Source organism: Sorex fumeus, unplaced genomic scaffold, assembly GCF_029834395.1.
Source record: "Sorex fumeus unplaced genomic scaffold, SorFum_2.1 ptg000063l, whole genome shotgun sequence".
Taxonomy (NCBI): Eukaryota; Metazoa; Chordata; class Mammalia; order Eulipotyphla; family Soricidae; genus Sorex; species Sorex fumeus.
Window position 1 is genome coordinate 50999733 of NW_026606120.1, and position 21569 is coordinate 51021301.

Sequence of the window (21569 nt, forward strand, 5' to 3'; positions counted from 1 at the left end):
CCTTTTACCATTTCCCAACACATGACATAAATACCGCTATACTCAAGGGAAACTGTGCAAGCTGCCCTCAGGGCCTAGGGACACCTCAGGAGTAGCACACCTGCCTTGGTGCATGAGGCCGAGAGTTCAAGTCCCAGTAGCACTCTCCACACTGCAGTGCTCACCACGCATGACCCCGTTTCTAAACACCACAACGACGCAAGGGTGGGTGCCACAGGACAGTGTGCACGGCCCAGTGAGGACAGGAGGCCACAGGCATTCACTGCCCCAAACATCCCAACCAGGAAGGGACAGGAGGGGAAGAGAGATGGAGGAAACAAACGAGTAAATGACCACTTAACCATCCAGGGAACCAGCTGGATGGGACGCCAAGGCACACTGTGAACAGGCCTCTGGGAAAACAGCTGACGCAGCCTGGGCAGAGGGAGCCTCAGGCCGAGCCCCAGCCATTCTCCAGCCCAACAGGGCCCGGCGGCTCTCACCTGTCGGGAGCGTCTGCACCGCCTCTTCATACACTGCACAGCACCGCTCCTCCTTCCGGTCCGCCGCCGCCGCTTTGGCTTGTTTCGTCATCGGCTGCTGCTGCTCCTCCAGCTGAGCCCCCAACTCCAGCTCTCGCCGAGCCACATAATCCCACGTGAGGGGGTCCCCCGTGTGCAGGGCCTGCAGGCTGAAAGGGAGTTCACTGGCAGGGGGGCTCTTCTGGGAGCCTCACTCAGAACATCAAGCACAGGCCTGTGCTCAAAAACAGGATTTGTCAACCCGGGGCATATGGTCCCATGTGTCTTGTCTTGTCGTGTGTGTGTGTGTGTGTGTGTGTGTGTGTGTGTGTGTGTGTCCCCGAATATTCTGAGGAAGCCACATGGTCCACAAGACCTGGCAGGCATGGCCCTGGGGGGCTTTAGCACTAAAGTCCAAGTACTGAAAATGTCAGGTCCATACTGCTAGGTCAGGCCAAGTATTCAAGGAGTGACACCAGTGAGACCCAAGCACCACCCAAGAGTCACCTCACTCCCAAAGGAAAAGGAAATAGCCACACAGTAGAAATATTAAGGGCCTATTATTAACTCTCAAGGGCCTATTAATTAACTCTCAAGGGCCAAAGCCATAGTACTGTGGGTAGGGCGTTTGCCTTGCATATTGTCTACCCAGGTTCAATCCCAGCATCCCATATGGTCACCCGAGCACCGACAGGAATAATTTCTGAGCACAGAGCCAAGAGTAACCCCTAAGCATTAGCCAGGTGTGATGCAAAAGAAGTTAAAAAAAAAAAAATTAACTCCCAAACTGTGAGATTCGATGCTGAATAAAACTACCTGCAACACCCAACTACTAGCATGCCCAAGCACAGTTCTCTCATTTTAGGAACAAAAGAAATGCCAAGAAAGCTGAAACACAAATCTTTATGTTAAAGGAAGGATGTATCTGTTGTTAAACAAAGGCAAATTATTTCACAAGAGAAGTCAGTGAGTCAAACAATTTTTTTCAAGGACATTTTCACCATGATACAGTGGTCTAAAACTTAAGTTTTCTTGGAACTGGAGCGATAGTAGAGTGGGTAAGGCATCTGCCTTACAGGTAGCAGACCCAGATTCGATCCCAGCCCCTCACATAGTCCCCCCGGTCTAGGAGTGATTCCTGAGCAAGAGCCAGGAGTAAGCCCCAAAGCACAGACAGGTATGGTCCAAAAAAACCCCTCAAATTCATAGCTTTCTTCTAAGGATTAAATGTGATACCTTCCTTCTCCCTTTCAAAATATCCAAATTTCAAAACCTTAACAAAGAGCCAGAGAGCTACAACAGCAGATAGGATGTTTGCCTTGTATGCAGTCGACCCAGGTTCAATCCCCAGCACCATATATGATCCCGAGTACAGAGGTATGGCCCAAATCACCCCCAAAAACCCCTCAAAATAAAATGTAGCCAGAGAGATAGTTCAGTGGGTAGGACATTCACAAGTGGCCAACCCAGGTTCAATCCTGGCATCCCATATGGTCCCGGAGCACCACCAGGAGTGATCCTGAGTGCAGAGCCAGAAGTAATCCCTGAGCATCGCCAGGTGTAGTCCCAAAACCAAAAAAAAGAAGATAGGAAACACATCCTTACTTACTCATCATAAATTTCCTTTTGCAGATCTTTGGCAAAATCAAATAACTGTGCAATTGAAAGCAATGACACATGAAATTCTGCACCTAAAACATAAACAGGAGAGGAAGGAGTAAAACCCTAAAGTACCATTTCAAGCCAAACATTCACCCTGCTATTTTTGTGGCCTTAGAACCAGACTTAGAGGCCTCGGACTACTCCCAGAAAGGCTACATGAGAATACCAGTCAGGTCAGGACCACGGATGGCGATGCTTCAATGCTCAGGCCACCAGAGGTGCACCTGGCATGTTCAGGGGCCTCCAGGGCCACACAGCCAGCATTGTTCAGGGAAACACGTGACACCAGAGACCCAAATCAGGGTCTGGCACATGCAACTCATATGCTCCAGCCTTTTGAACCATATCCCGGGTCCCTAAATTCAAGAACGTGATGAACCCCAATTGGGAAATGGGACAAAACAAAACCAAAAACTCACAGTCCACTATATAAGCAAAGTCATTATGAATGTTTTAGAGTTTTCAAATACCTGGTGGGCTTGTATGTTTGTTTCTGCTTTTGTGTTCTGCTTTTGGAGTAACACCCACCAGGGCTCAGGGGCAGTGCTCAGGAATGACCTTTGGCACTGCTCATAGGGGGATTCAACCATATGTGGTACTAGGGACTGGAACAGAGATCAGTTGCAATTTTTCAAACTCAGTTGAGTGAGAGCTGGAGCAACACAACAGCAGGTAGGGTGTTTGCCTTGTACACAAACCCTGTTTCGATGCCCGGCATCCAATATGGTCCCCTGAGCACTGCTAGGAGTTAGTAATTCCTAAATTTTATTTAGGAAATTTAAATTTTGCAAAGGCAAGAGTAACCCCTGAGCAACGCCAGATGTGGTCCAAAAAATAAATTAATTAAAATAATAATAATAATAATAATAATCTGAAGGGCCGGAATAACAAAGCAGGAGGTAGGGTATTTGCCTTGCACACAGCCAACCCAGGTTTGATACCTAAAATCATATACTGTCCCCCAATACCCGCAAGAAGTGATCTGTAAGTGCAGGAATAAACCCTCAGCACTACTGGATGCGCCACCCCCCCCCCCAAAAAAAATAAGCTGAGCCTTCCTAAAAAGAAACAGAATGCTTCACTTTCCCATCATATCTTCCAAGATACTTACTTTTAATTTTGTTCACAGAATTTTTGTAGATGATCCGTGCCAATTCACCCTGAAGCACTTCCTCTGGATAATCAAGATCAGCCTAGAGTGTGTTAAATGGAACGTAACTTAACAGGCATGCCAATAAGCAGAAACAGCACACGGATGAAAATGAACAGACCTAGACCATGAGCTCTCACCCATCATGTCTTTCTGGGTCAGTTCCCTCCCTTGCAAAATGTGCAACATAAAATCTCTGCTCTCCCACCTGTCTCTCAGGCTCCGAGACGGCAGCAGGACCACAAGGCTTACAGTCTCCATTCTGACCAGCAAGTCAGGTGTCACATGTTTTATTTACCAATCTATGAAATACGTCTCTCGAGTACAGAGTTCATGGGGCCAGAGCAATATTACAATTACCTTGCACACGGCAGACACAGGTTCAATCCCCAGCATCACATAGGGTCCCCTGAGCACTGCCAGGAGTGACCCCTGAGTGCAGAGCCAGGAGTAAGTACAGCCAGGTGTGTGCCCCCCACTCCAAAAAAAAAAGTTCATGTGGAGTTCATGCCTAATTCAATCAGCCTAATCAGTGGCTGAATAAACAGCCGTACTCCTACATTAAAAAAAAAAAAGTTCAGCATTGGGGTTGGGCAGACAGCTTAGGAGGACTGACGTTTACACTTGGCAGGCAGGAGGCCCAGGCCTGATTCTCCGAACATAGCCAGGAGAGACCCCAGAACACCAAGGTGGAAGTAGCTCCTGAGCGTTGCCCAGGTGTGGCCCAAACTCCCTCCCCCACCAAAAAAAAAAAAAAAAGAAAGAAAAGTTTAGAGCTAAAAACCACAAAAGTAGATGAAAACAAAATTTCCTTTTTTAGTTCTAACATTCTAAAACCTATTTAAAATTATTCTTTCATGAGGAAAAAAATTATATAGAAAGAAAAAGAAATTTAGCAACCACCTATTTCATGCAACGAATAGGACGTTAAGGTTATAAATATTAAAGAACAGCACTTGGCTCTCACATCAGTAATAATTTTAAAGACCGCTTCAACTTACCCAAATGTTTATTTCTAGAACACAAAACCCCTCAAGCCAGAGATATCGCTTGGTGATAGAAAATACATATGTGGCACTGGTTTCGATCCCTGGCATGGTATGGCAGGGGGGTAGAGGGAGGTGTTGACCCTTTCATTACTAAACCTACTACCTATCAGTCTCAAATATTACACTACATCACTGTCACTGTATCACTGTCATCCCGTTGTTCATCGATTTACTCGAGCGGGCACCAGTAACGTCTCCATTCATCCCAACCCTGAGATTTTAGCAGCCTCTCCTTACTCATCCTTCCCAATAGTGCCATATTGGAGGCTCTTTCAGGGTCAGGGGAATGAGACCCATTATTGTTACTGTTTCTGGCATATCAAATACGTCCTGGGGAGCTTGCCAGGCTCTGCCATGATTATACTACATAGAAAATAAAAAATAAATTGCAAAGATTTTTACTCCCAAACAGGCTCACAATTTATATACAAGTGACAATACATGAGGAGCAGAGCTTACCACATCCATCTTGGCTTTATCGAATTCTTGTTTCTCCTTCCTCAATTTCTCAGCATTCATCAGTTCCATCCGAAAGTACTACAGAAGGAAAACAGTAAACTGGAAACCTCTCAAAAATCAACTTTTGTTTTGTTTTGTTTTGGGGCGGGGACATACCTAGGAATGCTCAAGGTTTCCTCCTGGTTCTTAGTTCAGGAATTACTCTTATGGTGCTCAGGGGACCATATGGAATGGCATGCATTGGGACTGGTATGCAGGGTCAAGTGTCCTACCTGCTGGACTATCTCTCTGGCTCCAACAAGGTAAGTGCCTTAATCTTTATTCTATTTCTCAGGCCCCTTAAGGTAGCCTTTTTGTTTGTTTTGGTTTTTGCTTTTAGATCACACCTGGCAGTGCTCAGGGCTTACTACTGGCTCTGCACTCAAGGACCACTTCTGACAGGGCACATGGGACCATACAGGATGCCAAGGATCAAACTCAAGTGAACCACATGCAAGGCACGTGCTCTACCCACTGTACTATTGCTGCAGAATCTAAGATGTCACTTTTTATTGTTAAATATTTTATCTGAGAAAATGTAGGCCAGGTATCTATTTTATTCTATTAGGCAAACTAGGTGACAAGGTACAAGTACTTAACCATCTATGATCAGCAATTAGGAGATACAAATAAGGGATCTTAAACATGAGAAGCCATGGGGCCTGAGAAATTAGAGTGTTTGCCCTGCATGTGGCAGACCCAGGTTTTGATCCTTTGCACCACATATGGTCCCTCAAGCACCGACAGAATGATCCCTGAGCACCATAAGATTCTAGCTGACCTAGATTCAACTCCTAGCATTCTATATGGTCCCTGACCACTGCCAGGAGTAATTCCTTAGTGCGGAACCAATATCCCCTGAGCATCATTGGGTGTAGGGGAAAAAAAAAAAGAACCTAGTATCAAGCATTTGTTAAACAAAAAAACTTCTGTAATGCTGTAAATGTGAACATCTATGAGAACGTGTGCGCAGGCTAATGGTCAACAAATACTGCCAGCCAGATAACAAAATTCTTGCTCATTTGGTTTATACGAGATCCAAGTTCTAATATAGACAAAGCATGTGTTCTACCACTGAGCCATCACTGTAAAAGTATTATAATGCTGGAAAAATTAAAATGTTGTTCATCATTGAATCAAAAAAGTAAAATTATTTTTCAAAGTAAAAAAAAACAAGGTCCAGTGATGTCGCTTAAGTCAGAGCATACAAGTTTAGCATATTTGGGGCTCCAGATTATAAATAGGCACAACGCAGTCCCCTGAGCACTGCCAGGTAGTCCTATTACCTCCAAAACACCTCCAGGTGTGGCCATAGGTGATCCTAAAATTCTCCCCACGAAAATGACAGTCCAAATCCCTCTGTCCCCCAACCATAATGAGAAGGTAGTAGCTTACTCTCTAGCTGGAGAATGAACAAAGTCAACAGCTAATACTGGTAAAGAAATACCCTCCTGGCTCCTTTCACCCAAGAGACCCCTACTTACCTGCTACCCTCTATAAATCAGACTTCAGGGCTGGAGAGATAGTACGGCAGGTAGGGTACTTGCCCTGCACATGGTCAACCAGGGTGCAACCCTCAGCACAACATATGGTCCCCCAAGCCCCACTCAGAGGGATCCATGAGTGCACAGCCAGGAGTAAGCCCTGACCACAACTAGGTGTGTTTCAAAAAAAATGAAAACAAAGACTTGGGGTAGAGGGAATGGCTTGGGATCAGAGCTATTGCTCCATACATACAGATCCTATACTCTTAATTTTGAGTTACATTCCCAGCCCTAAACTGAAGTTTTTATTTGGTTTGGTTTGGTTTGGGGGCCACACCTGGTGGTTCTCAGGACTCACATTTGGCTCTGCACTCAGGGATCACCCCTGGCAGGCTCTGAGTCCACACAGGGTGCCAGGGATTTTCCTTTCCAAGGAAAGTGTCCCACCCACGCGCCTGGAGCACTTTTTTTAACAATAAAGTCTATGAAGGACCAAACTGAAATATCACGCTCATCTAATAAACACAAATGCTTACTTCCTGGTAGAGTTTCGGGCACTCTGGATGAAAGCGCAGAGCCCGAAGAAATAGCTGCCTTGCACTTTCTGAAGATAAGCGATCTTCCATTTCCCATTTGGCTGCCATAATCCACAAAGCTACAAGAGAAAAAAAGACTTCATTTCAAGAAATTAATCAAGTCAAACATGTAACGAGTAGTGCTCCCGTTTTCATATTTGACTTCTATTTATCATACCATTTACAACCAGTAACGGGAGTCAAAGCAGTACAGCAGGTAGGGAGCTTGCCATGCACATGGCTGACCTAGATTCAACTCCTAGCATTCTATATGGTCCCTGACCACTGCCAGGAGTAATTCCTTAGTGCGGAACCAATATCCCCTGAGCATCATTGGGTGTAGGGGAAAAAAAAAAAGAACCTAGTATCAAGCATTTGTTAAACAAAAAAACTTCTGTAATGCTGTAAATGTGAACATCTATGAGAACGTGTGCGCAGGCTAATGGTCAACAAATACTGCCAGCCAGATAACAAAATTCTTGCTCATTTGGTTTATACGAGATCCAAGTTCTAATATAGACAAAGCATGTGTTCTACCACTGAGCCATCACTGTAAAAGTATTATAATGCTGGAAAAATTAAAATGTTGTTCATCATTGAATCAAAAAAGTAAAATTATTTTTCTCAGGGCCAGAATGATAGTACAGTGGGAAGGGTGTTTACCTTGCATGTGGCCGACTCAGGTATGATCCCCAGCATTCAATAAGGTCCCTGAGCACTGCCACAAAAGATTCCTGGGTGCAGAACTAGGAGTAACCCCTGAGCATTGTCAGGTGTGGCCAAATAAATAAATTTTCTCCTTTAGGTTTTTTTTTTTTTTTTTTTGCGGGGGGAGGGTGGCTGAAACCTGGCAATGCTTAGGAGTTATTCCTCTCTGTGCACTCAGGAATCACTCCTGGCAGTGCTGAGGGGACCATACGGGACGCTGGGGCCTGAGTCGGTCATGTAAAAGGCATTTGCCTTACCTGATGAACTATTTTTCCAGTCCCCTTATTTTTCTCTTTTCCCCATACTTAACATAACTCATTCATTTTAATAACTCAGAATTTTAAGTGAAAATTTTTACCATGCCTTCCGGAATCATGGCTTTAACTTTGTTTTGATTTTCCTAGAATCTTTGAAGAGCCACAGAGATAGTACAGGAAGATAAGACATTTACCTCACTCACAACTGGCCCCAGCTCAATCCCCAGCACCACATGATCCCTTGAGCGTCCCTAAACAGAGCCAGGAGTAGCTTCTGAGAACCACTGGGTATGGCAGATACCACACTTCCCACGCCCCAAAAAAAACTTTTGAACTTTAGAAATATGGCCCAATGAGCTGAGCAGATGTTTTGCACACAGAAGACCAAGGTTTGATTCCCTGGCACTGCACACAGATCCCTAAGCACCACAAGGAGTGACTTCCAGACACAAAGTCAGGAACTGCCCTAAAGCAGCACCAGGTGTGGACTTAAAAAATGAAAAACAGGAAGTCCTTTGGCCTACATGATAAATTAACCTCGCATGAATATTCAACATATTTCCCTAGAAATTTAGTAAGGTCAGCTACGAAACTACATCTGGATTAAGGCAGCTATGAAAGACGGTGGAAACTCAGCAGGGCTTTGGGCTTCAGTGTATCACTTCTGGTTTTCATTTCCACTTCAGGGAAATGGCTCCCAAGAGGTGCTTGGGAGGGGCCCACTCTCACAATAACTCGGCCAACCAAGCTGCTGGTTCAATGCTAAGGCCCCAGGCTATAGTGTTACTCGGGCCATAGGAAACCAGGGAGCACCCAGGTCACCTGGTTCTGCTTGGTAGCCGCCAGAGGTACACCTGAAGATGCTCGCAAAGCCATGCAGTGCCAGGCACCACACCTGGGCCAGCCGTGGGAAACGCATGTGCCCTTGCCCCATTCTATCTCCCCAGCCCCAAGCACATAACTTCTGAAACAGAAGGGTCTTCTAGGATCCCTAAAGATATGACATCTTAAAGAAAATGTCCCTCATAGAACCAGAGTTTCTTTCTCTTATATTTTTTGGGGGGGGGGGGGGTGAGGGGGAGATGGGGATGGGGAGGTTGGGACACATTGAGCAGTGGTTTAGGGGTTGTTTCTAAAGGTGCTGGGTAACCATGAGGTGACAAGGATTGAACCAGAGTGGGCGGCAGGCAAGACAAGTGCCTTAACTCCTATACTATCTCTCCAGGCCTAAGACCAGAGGATTGCAGTCACCACCAAGAGTAACCAAGGAGCACAGAGCCAGGAGTGACCCCTGAGCACCATTGGGTGTGGCCCAAGAGAAGAGAAAAATAGTCCTGCTGAAACAAATGCTAGTAGGCAGGGATGAGGCAAGAAGCAGTTATTTGATCATAAAAATGTCCAACATTGGGGCTGGAGTGATAGCACAGCAGGTAGGGCATTTGCCTTGCACACGGCTAACCCGGGTTCAATTCCCAGTATCCCATATGGTCCCTGAGCACTGCCAGGAGTAATTCCTGAGTGCAGAGCCAAGAGTAACCCCTGTGCATTGCCAGGTGTGACCCAAAAAGCAAAAAAAAAAAAAAAATGTCCAACGTTGGGGCTGGAGAGATGGTACAGCAGGTAGAGCCCTTGCCTTGCACACAGCCAACCTGGGTTTAGTTCTAGCATCCCATATGGTTGGTCCTCCAAGCACCACCAGGAGTGATTTCTGAGTGCAGAATCAAAAATAAGTCCAGAGTATTGCTGGGTATGGCCCCAAAACCAAAATATATATAATAAAAAGGGAAAATTAAATGTCTAAGATCAAATACAAACTCTCAAAATTATTTCTTTTAGGTTTATCAAGCAAAATAAATTCCAAGATAACTAGTCTATATGACAAGTGAAAAAAAAAAAAAAACAGAAGAACTGACAAGGATTTCACCATACCTGGCTTGTTTGAATGAATGGCCAACATAGCAGAATATACCTTGCTAAGCTGAGTTTTGTTACCCTGTAAAAGAGGAAGGAATATTTTATTTCTTGAACAGTAAGAGAATCACTCTTAATCTATAAATAATCTGCACTATTCCCTTCCCAAGGCTAAAATCCAATGGGGCAAGATCTGCTACTGCTAGAGGTAAGAAAAACCATCCACAATTGTCTTTTATCTAACCTGGCAAATGGGAACTTTCTAAATGTCTCTGAAATGTTTTCAGCTTCATGGAACAAATGCATATAAAGCTACTTTCCTTCCCAGCTGCCTTGGACATCATTTAAATAGTCACTCAGTTATGGAGATACAGTGCAACAGCTCCAGACAGCAGCTCCCACTCGAAGCTTTTACAGCAGCCTAACCAAGACAGGGAGGCAGGCCTGACCCCAGTACTCACCCATTTCTTACAGAAGACGATGTAAGAAAGCCAAAGTTGGACATCATCCTGCAACCGGGGGGGAAAGAAAGAAAGAAAGAAAGAAAGAAAGAAAGAAAGAAAGAAAGAAAGAAAGAAAATACAGTGAGCTGACCGAATTTGAACTTTCTACATTTTTTTGTTTTTGAGTCACAGGCTACAATGCTCAGGAGTTAATCTGGGCTCTGTACTCAGGAATCACACGTGGCAGTGCTCAGGGGATCATACAGGATGTCAAGGATCAAACCCAAGTTGGCCACATGCAAGGCAAGCGCCCTATCCACTATACTATCACTCTGGCCCCTCTACATATATTTTTTCTTTTTTTTTCTCATAAAAAAAAAAAAACAGGGTTTATTGGGAAGTTCTAAGGAAGGGAAAAGGAGAGAAGAAGGGAGAGGGAAAGAATGATAGAGAGAGGGGGGCCTCTCCATATTTTATATTTAAATTGTTTTGTTACAAACAGAAGTAAATTTCATACAATTCAATGTTTTACTACATCCTTAGACTCTTCCACCCCTTTAAAACTCTCTATTATTATTAATTTGCCTCTCACACCCTCCCCATCCACTCCTTCACATGTGAAGCAAAATTTGCTGTCTAGGGGCCAGTGAGACAATACAGGGTTAGTGGCACTTCCTTCCATGCAGCCAGCCTGGCTGGAACCCTGCATCCTTCTGGCTCCACATGGCCCTCCAGCACTGCCAGGAGCAATCTCTGAGCACTAGCGGGTCCAAAGCAGTTCTTAAAGAATCTCAGTCAGGGGCCAGGGCAATGTTACAGTGGGTAAGATGTTTGCCTTGCAAGTGGCCAACATGGGTATAATCCCTGGCACCTCATATGGTCCCCAAGCATCACTAGGAGTGATTCCTGAGCTCAGAGCCAGGAAGCCCTGAGCTTCGCCATGTGTGGCCCAAAAGCCAAAGAAAATAAGAGTCTCAATCTGAGGTAGAAACCCTCAATTTGTCATTCCAAAAGAATCCGAAGTATTTCCTATAGAACAAGTCCTAATTCAAGAGCAAAGCTTGGAGTCTTAAATGACTGAGGTGCTGCGCCTACTCTAACCACTTATTCTCCACTTCAGGTCTTCAGGATACTTCACTTAGGTACACGCAGAACAAACCCTAATGTTCTGATCCTGAATCATGTGTCCAATGAGCTCTTGGAGGCGAGGGAGATGCCCTGCAGGACTGGAATGCATGCTCTGAGCTTAGCCCTAGCCAAGATCTCATTTCCCTTCACCGGGGGAGAGAGGCCTCCAAGGCCACTCAAATGACTCTTACGGATACTTGGTCCAGCTCTCGGGGCTAACAATTCTGCACACAAGCCCAGGATGCCAGAGGACACCGGGGCCCACCTGTGAGGCTCTCAGGGGGCCTTGCGGTGCTTGGAGCCCTATTCAGGCCAAGCATGTGTCCTCCGGCCCTTATTTGTTTTGTTTTGGGGGGCCCACACCTGGCTGTGCTGTGGGCTCAGTCCTGACACTGTGCTCAAAGGTCACTCCTGGTGGGTCTGAGAGGGCCACATGCGGTGTCAGGGACTGAAACAGAGCTAGCCACATACAAGGCCAGTGACCCACCCACTGTCCTATCTCTCCAGTCCCCGTTTCATTTTTTCCATAGTTGGTGTTTCTTGGTTTGGGGGCCACACCCAACAATTCTCAGAGATCTCTCCTCAACAGTGGCAGGGATCAAACTCAGGGTCTACGAGCGCCACCAGCCCTTTGAACTAGAGCCCCAGCCCCCATTTTTGTTAATGTTTTTTTGTTGTTGTTGCTGTTACTGTTATCAGTCCAACTGGGGCTGTGGTGTGCTCACATTTCAGCTGTGGTGCCAGGGAGGTGATGCATGAGGGTGCAGAGCTCCCACACTCAGCAGTGGAGCTCACCAAGGTCCTCCCTCCCTTGGCGGCCACTCATGCAGTGTGCTTGCCGGGGGTCATGCTTCGTCACCATGACACTCACGGCTTTCTAGCTGTGGCACTTGCCAGGGGTCACACCCTTCTGTGGTTACACATAACCAAAAACAGCTCATGATACAGGAGACCAGGGAAAGTAGAGGCCTAAATACCAAAAAAAATGTTGTTGTTTTTAAAAAAAAAAACAAATACAGGCCAGAGAGAGTACATGGGGATTAGAAGCTTTTTTGCATACAACCAATCCCAGTTCAATCCCAAGCTCCACATACCAGCCCCAGCACCACTAGGTGTGATCCGTGAGCACAGAGCCAGGCGTAATAACTTCTGATTACTACCAGGTGCAGTTCAAAAAACGAAATAAAGATAAAGAACACTGTATTTGAATATTCAAATCATACTAAGGGTAATAGTATCTTACACAGAGATGCTCTGACCACTTACCTTCCACTTTGCTGAAGCTCGTCGAAAGATACCTTGTACCCTTTGTACAATGGAACTCTCAATCTCATCCTTCTTAAAGGAATACCTAATGCGCTAAAAGGGACGTTGAAAAAAAGAAAAAAGCCTCTTTAATCATTTATCCAAAACACCATTCCCACTTGGTCTTTAAACAGTGTATCAAACATAGCAGATACAAAGGAATGCAATTGCAAATACTCAAATTCTGTGCTTAACACACATCTGACCAGGTCATCTTGCTGCCCAAACCCACGACTTAGCTAGAAGCCACAATATTTAATTGTACATTTTCTCAACTTCCAGAAAATCATCTACTTACAGCTCTTCTCCGCTGAATCAGCTCCAAAAGATTAATTTCATACTATAAAAGAAAAATATGCCAAAAATTTAAAAAAGAGAAAATGAAATAAAAAACTATATTCATTTATATACTGGAAATACATTTTACCTAACAGTACTAAAAAAAAAAAAACCCATAACTAGAAAACAGAAGGTAATTAGGTAATTTATGGTGACACAAGATTTACAGTACAGTCTATCAACTAAAAATTCACATCTGCCAAATTCACAAATATGCATTAACAAGCATAGAAAACGTATTAGAGGGGCTGGAGCGATAGCACAGCGGGTAGGGCGTTTGCACGCAGCCAACATGACCGACACAGGTTCAATTCCCAGCATCCCATATGGTCCCCTGAGCACCGCCAGGAGCAATTCCTGAGTGCATGAGCCAGGAGTAACCCCTGAGCATCGCTGGGTGTGACCCAAAAAACAAAAAAAAAAAAGAAAACGTATTAGAGATAAAGAAAGCATGTTACTAAAACCATGACTTTTTTTTTTTTTTTTTGCATTTTGGGTCACATCCGGTGATACACAGGGGTTACTCCTGGCTCATGCACTCAGGAATTACTCCCTGGCGGTGCTTGGGGGACCATATGGGATTGCTGGGAATCGAACCCAGGTCGGCTGCATGCAAGGCAAACGCCCTACCCACTGTACTATCGCTACAGCCCCAAACCATGACTTCTTAGATGTATAATAGCAAGCATGCAGTCAGGTATAACTGCCAGCACCACAGGGTCCCTGGAGCACCACCAGGGACCACATTCCCAATCCCTTAGGAAGTCTGAAGGAGCTGGGAGTGAGCTCAGATGGGGAAGGATATGCCCAGAGACTGCAAGATCCTGGGTCTCTCCCACTATGTGGCCCCCTGGGTGGGCTGGCTATAGCCCTGGCAGGCTCCAAATACCTCCCAGTACCACCACGCCCAAGCACCAAACTACAGCCTGCAGCACAGTGCCTTCCTCACCAGTATATACAGGCCAGCCTTCTGGCCCCTACTTTTAGACAAAGAAACAAAAACATAGTCTTTGACGTAAGACTTCCACGTCCAGAAAAGCATCAAGTCGTAAGTGTTCAAGCCAGAAGTGTTAAGCTAAAGACATAGTGTGGTGAGTGCAAAACACTCCTTGTCCCAAGCCATTAATTCCCTTCTGAATGCTGATGTCCAGTCCTCTGCCAGGAGAGCTTGCCCTTCACTTCTGTCAATTAAAGTATATACATATGAAATGTGTACCTGCTGTAATAGTCTTGGACTCATTTTGAGTTACTAATTAATGTGAGCTGTAGGACCTTTTCTGAACCCTTAGTCAGGTCTCAAGCCTCTTTTGTTCAAGTGTTTTTGTTTTATCATCTGCATTAAGAAGTTTTAGTCTTAGAACCTTTCATCTTGTAATTGGGTTTTTCTGAATCCCTATGCTCTCATTCAACACATTAGCTTTTCTTTCCCCATCTGAAAATCGGGAAAAATTTGGGACTGTCAAATTTTATATCTACATATAGGGTTGGGTTTTTCAAGTTTTGCAGGACTAGGGATCGAACACAGGGTCTCAGACACACACAGCATGAGCTTTCCTACCAAGCAATACCCCAGCTCCTGTCGTACATATTTGATCTACATTCAGTGCTCCCAAGTATTTACAGGAATGAAAATGTATCAGCATATTCTTTTTCTACTTCAAAATATTTGGAGACATACTGACTTTCCAATTATCCACCATCATCAAAATCAACCTCCACCTGAAAAAAAAAACCACCAAATTTCCTGCTGAATTCCACTGAGTCTTAGGTCGTCTCTGATCAACTAATTCTATGGGAATTTATTTCTTTAAACCTAACTTTTCCAATAACTAAAGAGTTAGAAGAGTCATATTACTTCCAAATCATCTCTATTGCTGTTGAAAATTTACCTGTGCAGGGGCCGGAGCAATAGTACAGCGGGTAGGATGTTTGCCTTGCACAAGGTCGACCCAGGTTCAATTCCCAGCATCCCATATGGTCCCCCGAGCACCACCAGGAGTAATTCCTGAGTGCAGAGTCAGGTGTTAATGCCTGATCATTGCCGGGTATGACCCAAAAAGCAAAAAAAAAAAAGAAAAAAAAGTAAATAATAAAACTTAAAAAACAGGAAAAAAGGTTTTATTTGGGGCCAGAGTGATAGTACAATGGGTAGAGTGTTTGCCTTGCACATGGCCGACCCGGGTACAATCTTCGACATCCCATGTAGTCCTGTCAGTGGTAATTCCTGAGTAGCACTGTCAGTGGTAATTCCTGAGTGCAGAGCCAGAAGTAACCCCTGAGCAATGCCAGTATGACCCAAAAACAAACAAACAAAAAAAAAAAAAAGAAAATTTACCCATGCAATGATCCATTCCCGAATACTGCAAAAGGGGCTAAGGAACAGTGCAGGAGCTAAGACAAGGTGCCAGCCCTGTATGTGGTCAACCCAGGTGGAAATCTCCAGCTAGCTGAGCTAACTGAGCGCTAACCTCTGACATTCTGGACCAACCCCCCAGCACAGACATACAGTCCCCGGAAAGTGACCCCCGAGCATAGAGCTGGCACTGAGCACCATCGCATGTGGCTCCAACACAAAAACAAAATAAAACAAACTTTAGATTTGTTAAAGACAGGGCCAGAGTGATAATACAGTGGGGAGGAGATCTGACTTGCAGACAGCACACCCAAGTTTGATCCCCAGCAGCACATAAGGTCCCGAGTCTGCCAGGACTGATCCCTGAGCAGACCCAGGAGTAAGCCCTGAACACTGCAGATGTGGCCCAAAATTTTTGTGCATATTATGCATGTGGGACTCCCATGCTCAGTCACTGGAGCTACATGGCCCTCTGAGACCATCAGGAATGATCCCGAAGTACCAAGACAGCAGTAACCCACAGCACTACCAGGCGTGGCCACAAGACAAAAATAATTAATGAAATTGTTCACTTACTTGAACATAATTGATAAAATCTTCCTTAAAAAGAGTTCTTCGCTGAATTTTGTATTCCAGATCTGAAGCCTTCTTAATAATAGATCTAAAGAGAACATGTAAAATTTAGCTCTTAAAAAAGAACAAGAATTCAAATCACAGCACCCAAAAGGAGAGAGAGAACAAAAGGGAATGCCCTGCCACAGTGGCAGGGTGGGATGGGGGGATGGGGATTGGGAGAAATACTGGAATCAGTGTTGGTGGAGAATGGGCACTGGTGGAGGGATGGGTACTCGATCATTGTATAACTGAAACCCTGTCACTGTCACTGTCCTCCCGTTGTTCATCGATTTGCTCGAGCGGGTCCAGTAACGTCTCCATTGGAGACTTTGTTGTTACTGTGTCTGGCATATCGAATACGTCACGGGGAGCTTGCCAGGCCCTGCCGTGCGGGTGAGATACTCTCGGTAGCTTGCCGGGCTCTCCAAGAGGGGCGGAGGAATCGAACTCAGGTCGGCCATGTTGGCTGCGTGCAAGGCAAACGCCCTACCGCTGTGCTATCTCTCCAGCCCCAACTGAAACCCAAGCACAAAAATTTGTAAGTCTACAACTGTACCTCATGGTGTTTCACTAATAAAAATTTTTAAAAAAGCAAGAATTAAGTAAACTGGGTGTTCTTATTTTTAATACTACATAAAGCACATATTTACCAAATCATATAATTCCCCATACTTATCTCTCCTAAGCAAGTATTCTCTTCAGTGATTGCTTCTATTAATTTTTTATTGCTGTTGTTTTTACTCCTTGGCTTCTTTGGTGCCAGGGATCAAATTCTGGGTTTCATATACACAAAATATATGTCTGAGCTATATTCCTATTCTGCTTATTTCCTTGTTTGTGAACCATACCTGGTGGTGTTCAGGGAATACTCCTGGCTCTGTGCTCAGGACTTACTTAAGGGGTTCAGGGGGACCATGAGGTGCCAGGGATGGAAGCCAGGCCTCCTGCATGCAAAGAACACCCTCCAGCCCACTGAGCTCTCTGAAGCCCCTTAGATTATTTCTGTATTCTTAAAGGCATCAGAATGTATATGTATTTCCTAAAATCACCTTAGGAGTCGGAGAGATAGTATAGTGGCTACAAAATTTGCCTTGAATGCAGTCAACCCTGTTGAATTGCATGCAGTTCAATCCCTGGCCCACAAATCATCCCCTGTGTACCACCAGGAATGACTCCTAACCACTGAGTCAGTAATAGCACAAAGTAAGAAACAAGCCCTAAGCATAGACAGGTGTGGCAAGCAGGAGCAAGTGTGACAAAAAAAATAAATCATTATCTTAACAGCCAAGATCACTGTCATTCCCACCAGCAAAAGCCAAAAAAGCTAGTACATTACATATATGCAGTATCAGGACAAATTATTTTTCGTCCACACTCAATATACTTAAGTTTATTTTTTGGTGTCTTCTCTCTCTCTCTCTCTCTCTCTCTCTCTCTCTCTCTCTCTCTCTCTCTCTCTTTGGATTTTGGACCATACCTGGTGGTGCTGGGGGTGAGAAATAATACCAGCGCAGGGCTCGGGGGTCACTCCCAGTGGTCAGGAAGTTCAGTCAGGGATCAAATCCCAAGGCTCCCACATGCAAAGCCTGTGCTCAGCCAGCCAAGTGCTCTCTCGCCTGTTTCAGGAATAGTTAATAACTGACTCTCTCCTAAGCTCCTTTTACGCCTGAGTGTCCAACATACATGTAAAAAATAAGGTGGCAGGAGCAGGGAGGGGATTCAAAGGCTGGAGCAGAAGCTTTGCATGCAGAAGCCCCAAGCCCAATCCCTCCTCCTGAACACCACGGGGCATGGCCTCCAAAAAACAAAAATAAAAAAGGGAGATTAAACGGTCTCAACCTTGATATGTTCACAATTATTACAAAAGACTCAGAAGAAAACAGAAGATCTTCTGTTAAGTGAAGTTAAGTTCAAAGAAGGACAAACTCCGGATGTTATCACTTATCTGTGGTATACAGAATTAACAGGATAAGAAAATACAAGGTATGAAAGGGGGGATACCTTTATTACCCTTGACGCTAGATAACAAAAATGAGGAAAGGGAGAAAAAAAATCGGGGCTGGGGGGTTGGGGGGTGAATGAAAGAAGTGGACAGGAGGTAATAGGGTAGGGACCACAAGGAACATGGGTGATACATAGATGTGGTAAAGAGCTGTAGCGAAACCACAGAGCCATCAACACTGTAAGCAGGAGACCCAAACTTAATGTGTCTGTCAGGGAGGGCGGCTGGGGGCATGAGAGGGAACCTGAGACAATGGTAGAGAAGAGTCAACAAGGGGGGTGGGATTGGGATTCGAACACTGTGTGCCTGAAACTCAACTATGAATCACTTTGTAAATGATGGTGCCCAGAGAAGATGGTGGAAGGAAGTAGACACTGGTGGAGGGAGTGGTGCAGGAATGTGTTATGCAAGACCCTATCATTAACACCACTGTAAACCATAGTGCCTAAAATGAAATAAAATATAAAGGAAAATCAGGGGCCAGAGAAATAGTACAGCAGGTAGTACTTGCATACAGCCAACCTGGGTTTGATCCCCGGCACCCCATATGGTCCCCTGTGCACTGCCAGGAGTGATTCCTGAGTGCAAAGCCAGGAGTAACCCCTTAGCACCATCAGGTGTAACCAAAATAAAGAAAAAATAAAAAAGTTAAATCAAGGTGCCTTAATTAAAAAAAAAAAAGTATAAGAGCTGAAGAGATAGAACAGAGAGTAAGGAACTTTCCTTGGACTCAGCTGACCGGGGTTTAATCCCCAGCACTACACATAGTCCCCTGAGCCTGCCAGGAGTGACCCCTGAGCACAGAACCAGGAGTAAACCCTATGCAGCAAGAAATGTGGCACAAGAAAAAAAACAAAATTTAAGTTTAAACTATGAGTAAGATGTATTTATTCAAAATATATTGAATGCACAGTTCCACTAATCATTTTTTGTTTTTGTTTTGTTTTTTTCACACACACACACACAAAAAAAAATCTCAGAGAGGGCCTGGAAAGATAGATAGAAAGATAGATCAGTGAACAGGGCACTTGCCTCGCATTTCATCGCCTTGATTCCATCCCAGGACCCCATATGGCCCTCTGAGGAACCACCAGGAGTGATTCCTGAATGCAGAACAATAAGTAAGCCCTGAGCATAGACAAGTGCCCCCTCCAAAAAAAAAAATCTAAGAGCAGATTCCCTATCTTTAGCCAATGAGTGAACACACCTCTCATCCATCAGCAGAATGTACTGCATATGTGCAAAACCATTGGTGGTCCCTAGTTAGTGGTAACAATAACATTTATAGGGTATTCGTTAAGAGCCCACACTGCTAGGGCAGTAGAGGAAGACCAATGGTTAAGATGCTTGGCCAGCATGCAGCAGGTCCCAAGTTCTATTCATACACCCCATACCTGAGGTGCCCTGAGCACCACAGAGATCAATCCCTCAGGACAGAACCATAAGTAGCCCTTTAGCACCTCCAGTGGGGGCCAAAAACAAACCAAAAAGAGTCTGGACACTGCTTGTCCAGTGACAATGAACTCTCCGACTCACAATCAGAGGGACTGGACAGGTAGAGACAGTGGTGTAGTAACTGTTTGCCAAAACCATAAACCTAAGCATGACTGTAAATCATGTCACCTCAATAATAATAGTAACTCTGAAAATTGTTGAACTTAAGGACTGAGAGATACTCCACGGGCTGGAGTACCAACTTTGTGGGCAGAAGCCCACTTCCTGCCCAGTACGGCATGGCTCCTAGGACCCCTTCCCAGAACTGCACTGCCCGCTTGGACCGCTATGGGTACCAAGAAACAAAATAAACAGACGAATGACATTGAGCCTGACTTGAACACACTACGGAATAACAACAATAGAGCAAACCGTTGCAGGGGTAGAACAAGAAACTGAATCAAATAAACTTATAGTTCTATACCCAGTCCTCTAGACCAGTAGCACCCACACGCTCCAAGTTAACTTACAGTCCTCTCCACCACGCACCGTAACAGACCTGAACTATCGAACCTATACCATTCACAGAGCCCCACGACCTAGCTCCAGCTGTCACAGAACTGTCAGCAGCACAGCTGTCGGCAGGACCGCAATGCCAGGGTCCGGAGCGCTAGGACAGCGGGGAGGGCCTTTGCCTTGCACGCGGCCGACCTGGGTTCAATCCCCAGCATCCCATATGATCCAATAGGCATCGCCTGGAGTGATCCCTGAGTGCTGAGCCAGGAATCACCCGAGCATCGCCGGGTGTGACCCAAAAAGCAAAAAAGGAGGGAGAGAGGGAGGGAGGGAAGGAGGAAGGAAGGAAGGAAGGAAGGAAGGAAGGAAGGAAGGAAGGAAGGAAGGGAAGAAGGAAGGACTGCAATGACCGGGAAATGCACCCGGCAGCCTCCAGCCCTGCTTCCTCTCACTTGATCTCCGCATGACTGAACAATCCGATGCGCTCTAGCTGTTCCAATTCCGGGAGCCGGTCTTCTATGCGCTCCTGAATGATCTCCGCCATGAGGTCGGGAGTCTGCAGCCGGCTCCGAGCCTCCCCCGCCGCACCACGAGCAGGAGGGGCCACCTGGCCTTTCCCTCGGCCGCGCGTGCGTATGACGTCACGGGGGGGCCTCCCGGCCGCCGCTTCCGCTTCCGCCGCCTCCGCCGGTGGGGATGGACCTCTGGCTCCCGGGCTCGCTGTCTCCACCCCGTGGCTGGCCGTGGAGTTGCAGCGGGGACCGTTGTCGGTTTGGGGCAGAAGGATTCACGTGGACAGGAGTCGAGGGGCGGGACTTAGAGCGGCGGGCTGGACGTAGGCGGGGATCAGAGAAAGCTCCACCAGGTCTAGTAGACCTGGTTGAGCACGAAATGTGTTTTCTGCCGTCTTTCGTGCTGCTCGGTTCGTCGTCCTCACGTTCCAACACCAAAAAAACAAACTAGAAAAAAATAAGATAAAGCAAAGGGAATGGACAGAGGATATCGTAGTTATAATAACTACGTAAACAAAGACAGTAATGAAAATTTTAGGGGCCATTAAAACTGACCAACAACCTAAAGCAAAACCCTGATATAATTTGGGCTCTTAGTAAGTCAGTGTGATAATACAGACTTTTAATTGTTTATTAAAAAGCTGTGGGTTTTTGGGGAGAGGTTGTTTTGTTTTTTGGGTCACACCCCTCGATGCACAGGGGTTACTCATGGCTTTGCACTCAAGAATTACTCCTGATGGTGCTCAGGAGACCACATGGGATGCTGAGAATCGAAACCGGGTCCGCCGTGTGCAAGGCCCTACCCCGATGCTATCGCTCCAGCCCGGGGTTTTTGTTTGTTTGTTTGTTTGTTTTTATGGGAGAAAAAAATTGGGGGGGGTCTTATACGCTGCTATTCTCAGGGCTTACTCCTGGCTCTGCACTCAGGAATTACTGCTGGTGGTGCTCCGGAGACCATATGAGATGCCGAAAATTGAACCCAGGTCCACCGCTTGCAAGGCAAAGCTATTGCTCCAGCTGTGCTATTGCTCCAGCCCCTTTAACTAAGGGAAGAAATTCTTAGTTAAATAATTATCCTGACTTAGTAGGCAAGATCTTTCAAAATACATAGCTCTAAGTTATTATCAA

At 45.5% G+C, this 21569-nt stretch overlaps 1 protein-coding gene across 1 annotated transcript in view; it reads right to left on the minus strand.

Annotated features, from left to right (window-relative positions):
- The window catches only part of UTP6 (UTP6 small subunit processome component), a 34011-nt gene extending 13458 nt beyond the window's left edge, over nucleotides 1-20553 (minus strand). The window contains exons 1-11 of the mRNA XM_056127307.1: nucleotides 20382-20553; nucleotides 15939-16023; nucleotides 12969-13010; nucleotides 12632-12724; nucleotides 10256-10303; nucleotides 9813-9876; nucleotides 6880-6998; nucleotides 4821-4898; nucleotides 3274-3355; nucleotides 2110-2191; nucleotides 483-670 (exon numbers count right to left, since the gene is read on the minus strand). Of these exons, the coding sequence (XP_055983282.1) occupies nucleotides 483-670; nucleotides 2110-2191; nucleotides 3274-3355; nucleotides 4821-4898; nucleotides 6880-6998; nucleotides 9813-9876; nucleotides 10256-10303; nucleotides 12632-12724; nucleotides 12969-13010; nucleotides 15939-16023; nucleotides 20382-20473 (973 nt within the window). The 5' untranslated portion in view covers nucleotides 20474-20553. The remainder of the gene's footprint in view (nucleotides 1-482; nucleotides 671-2109; nucleotides 2192-3273; nucleotides 3356-4820; nucleotides 4899-6879; nucleotides 6999-9812; nucleotides 9877-10255; nucleotides 10304-12631; nucleotides 12725-12968; nucleotides 13011-15938; nucleotides 16024-20381) is intronic.
- Nucleotides 20554-21569: the final 1016 nt, after the last annotated feature.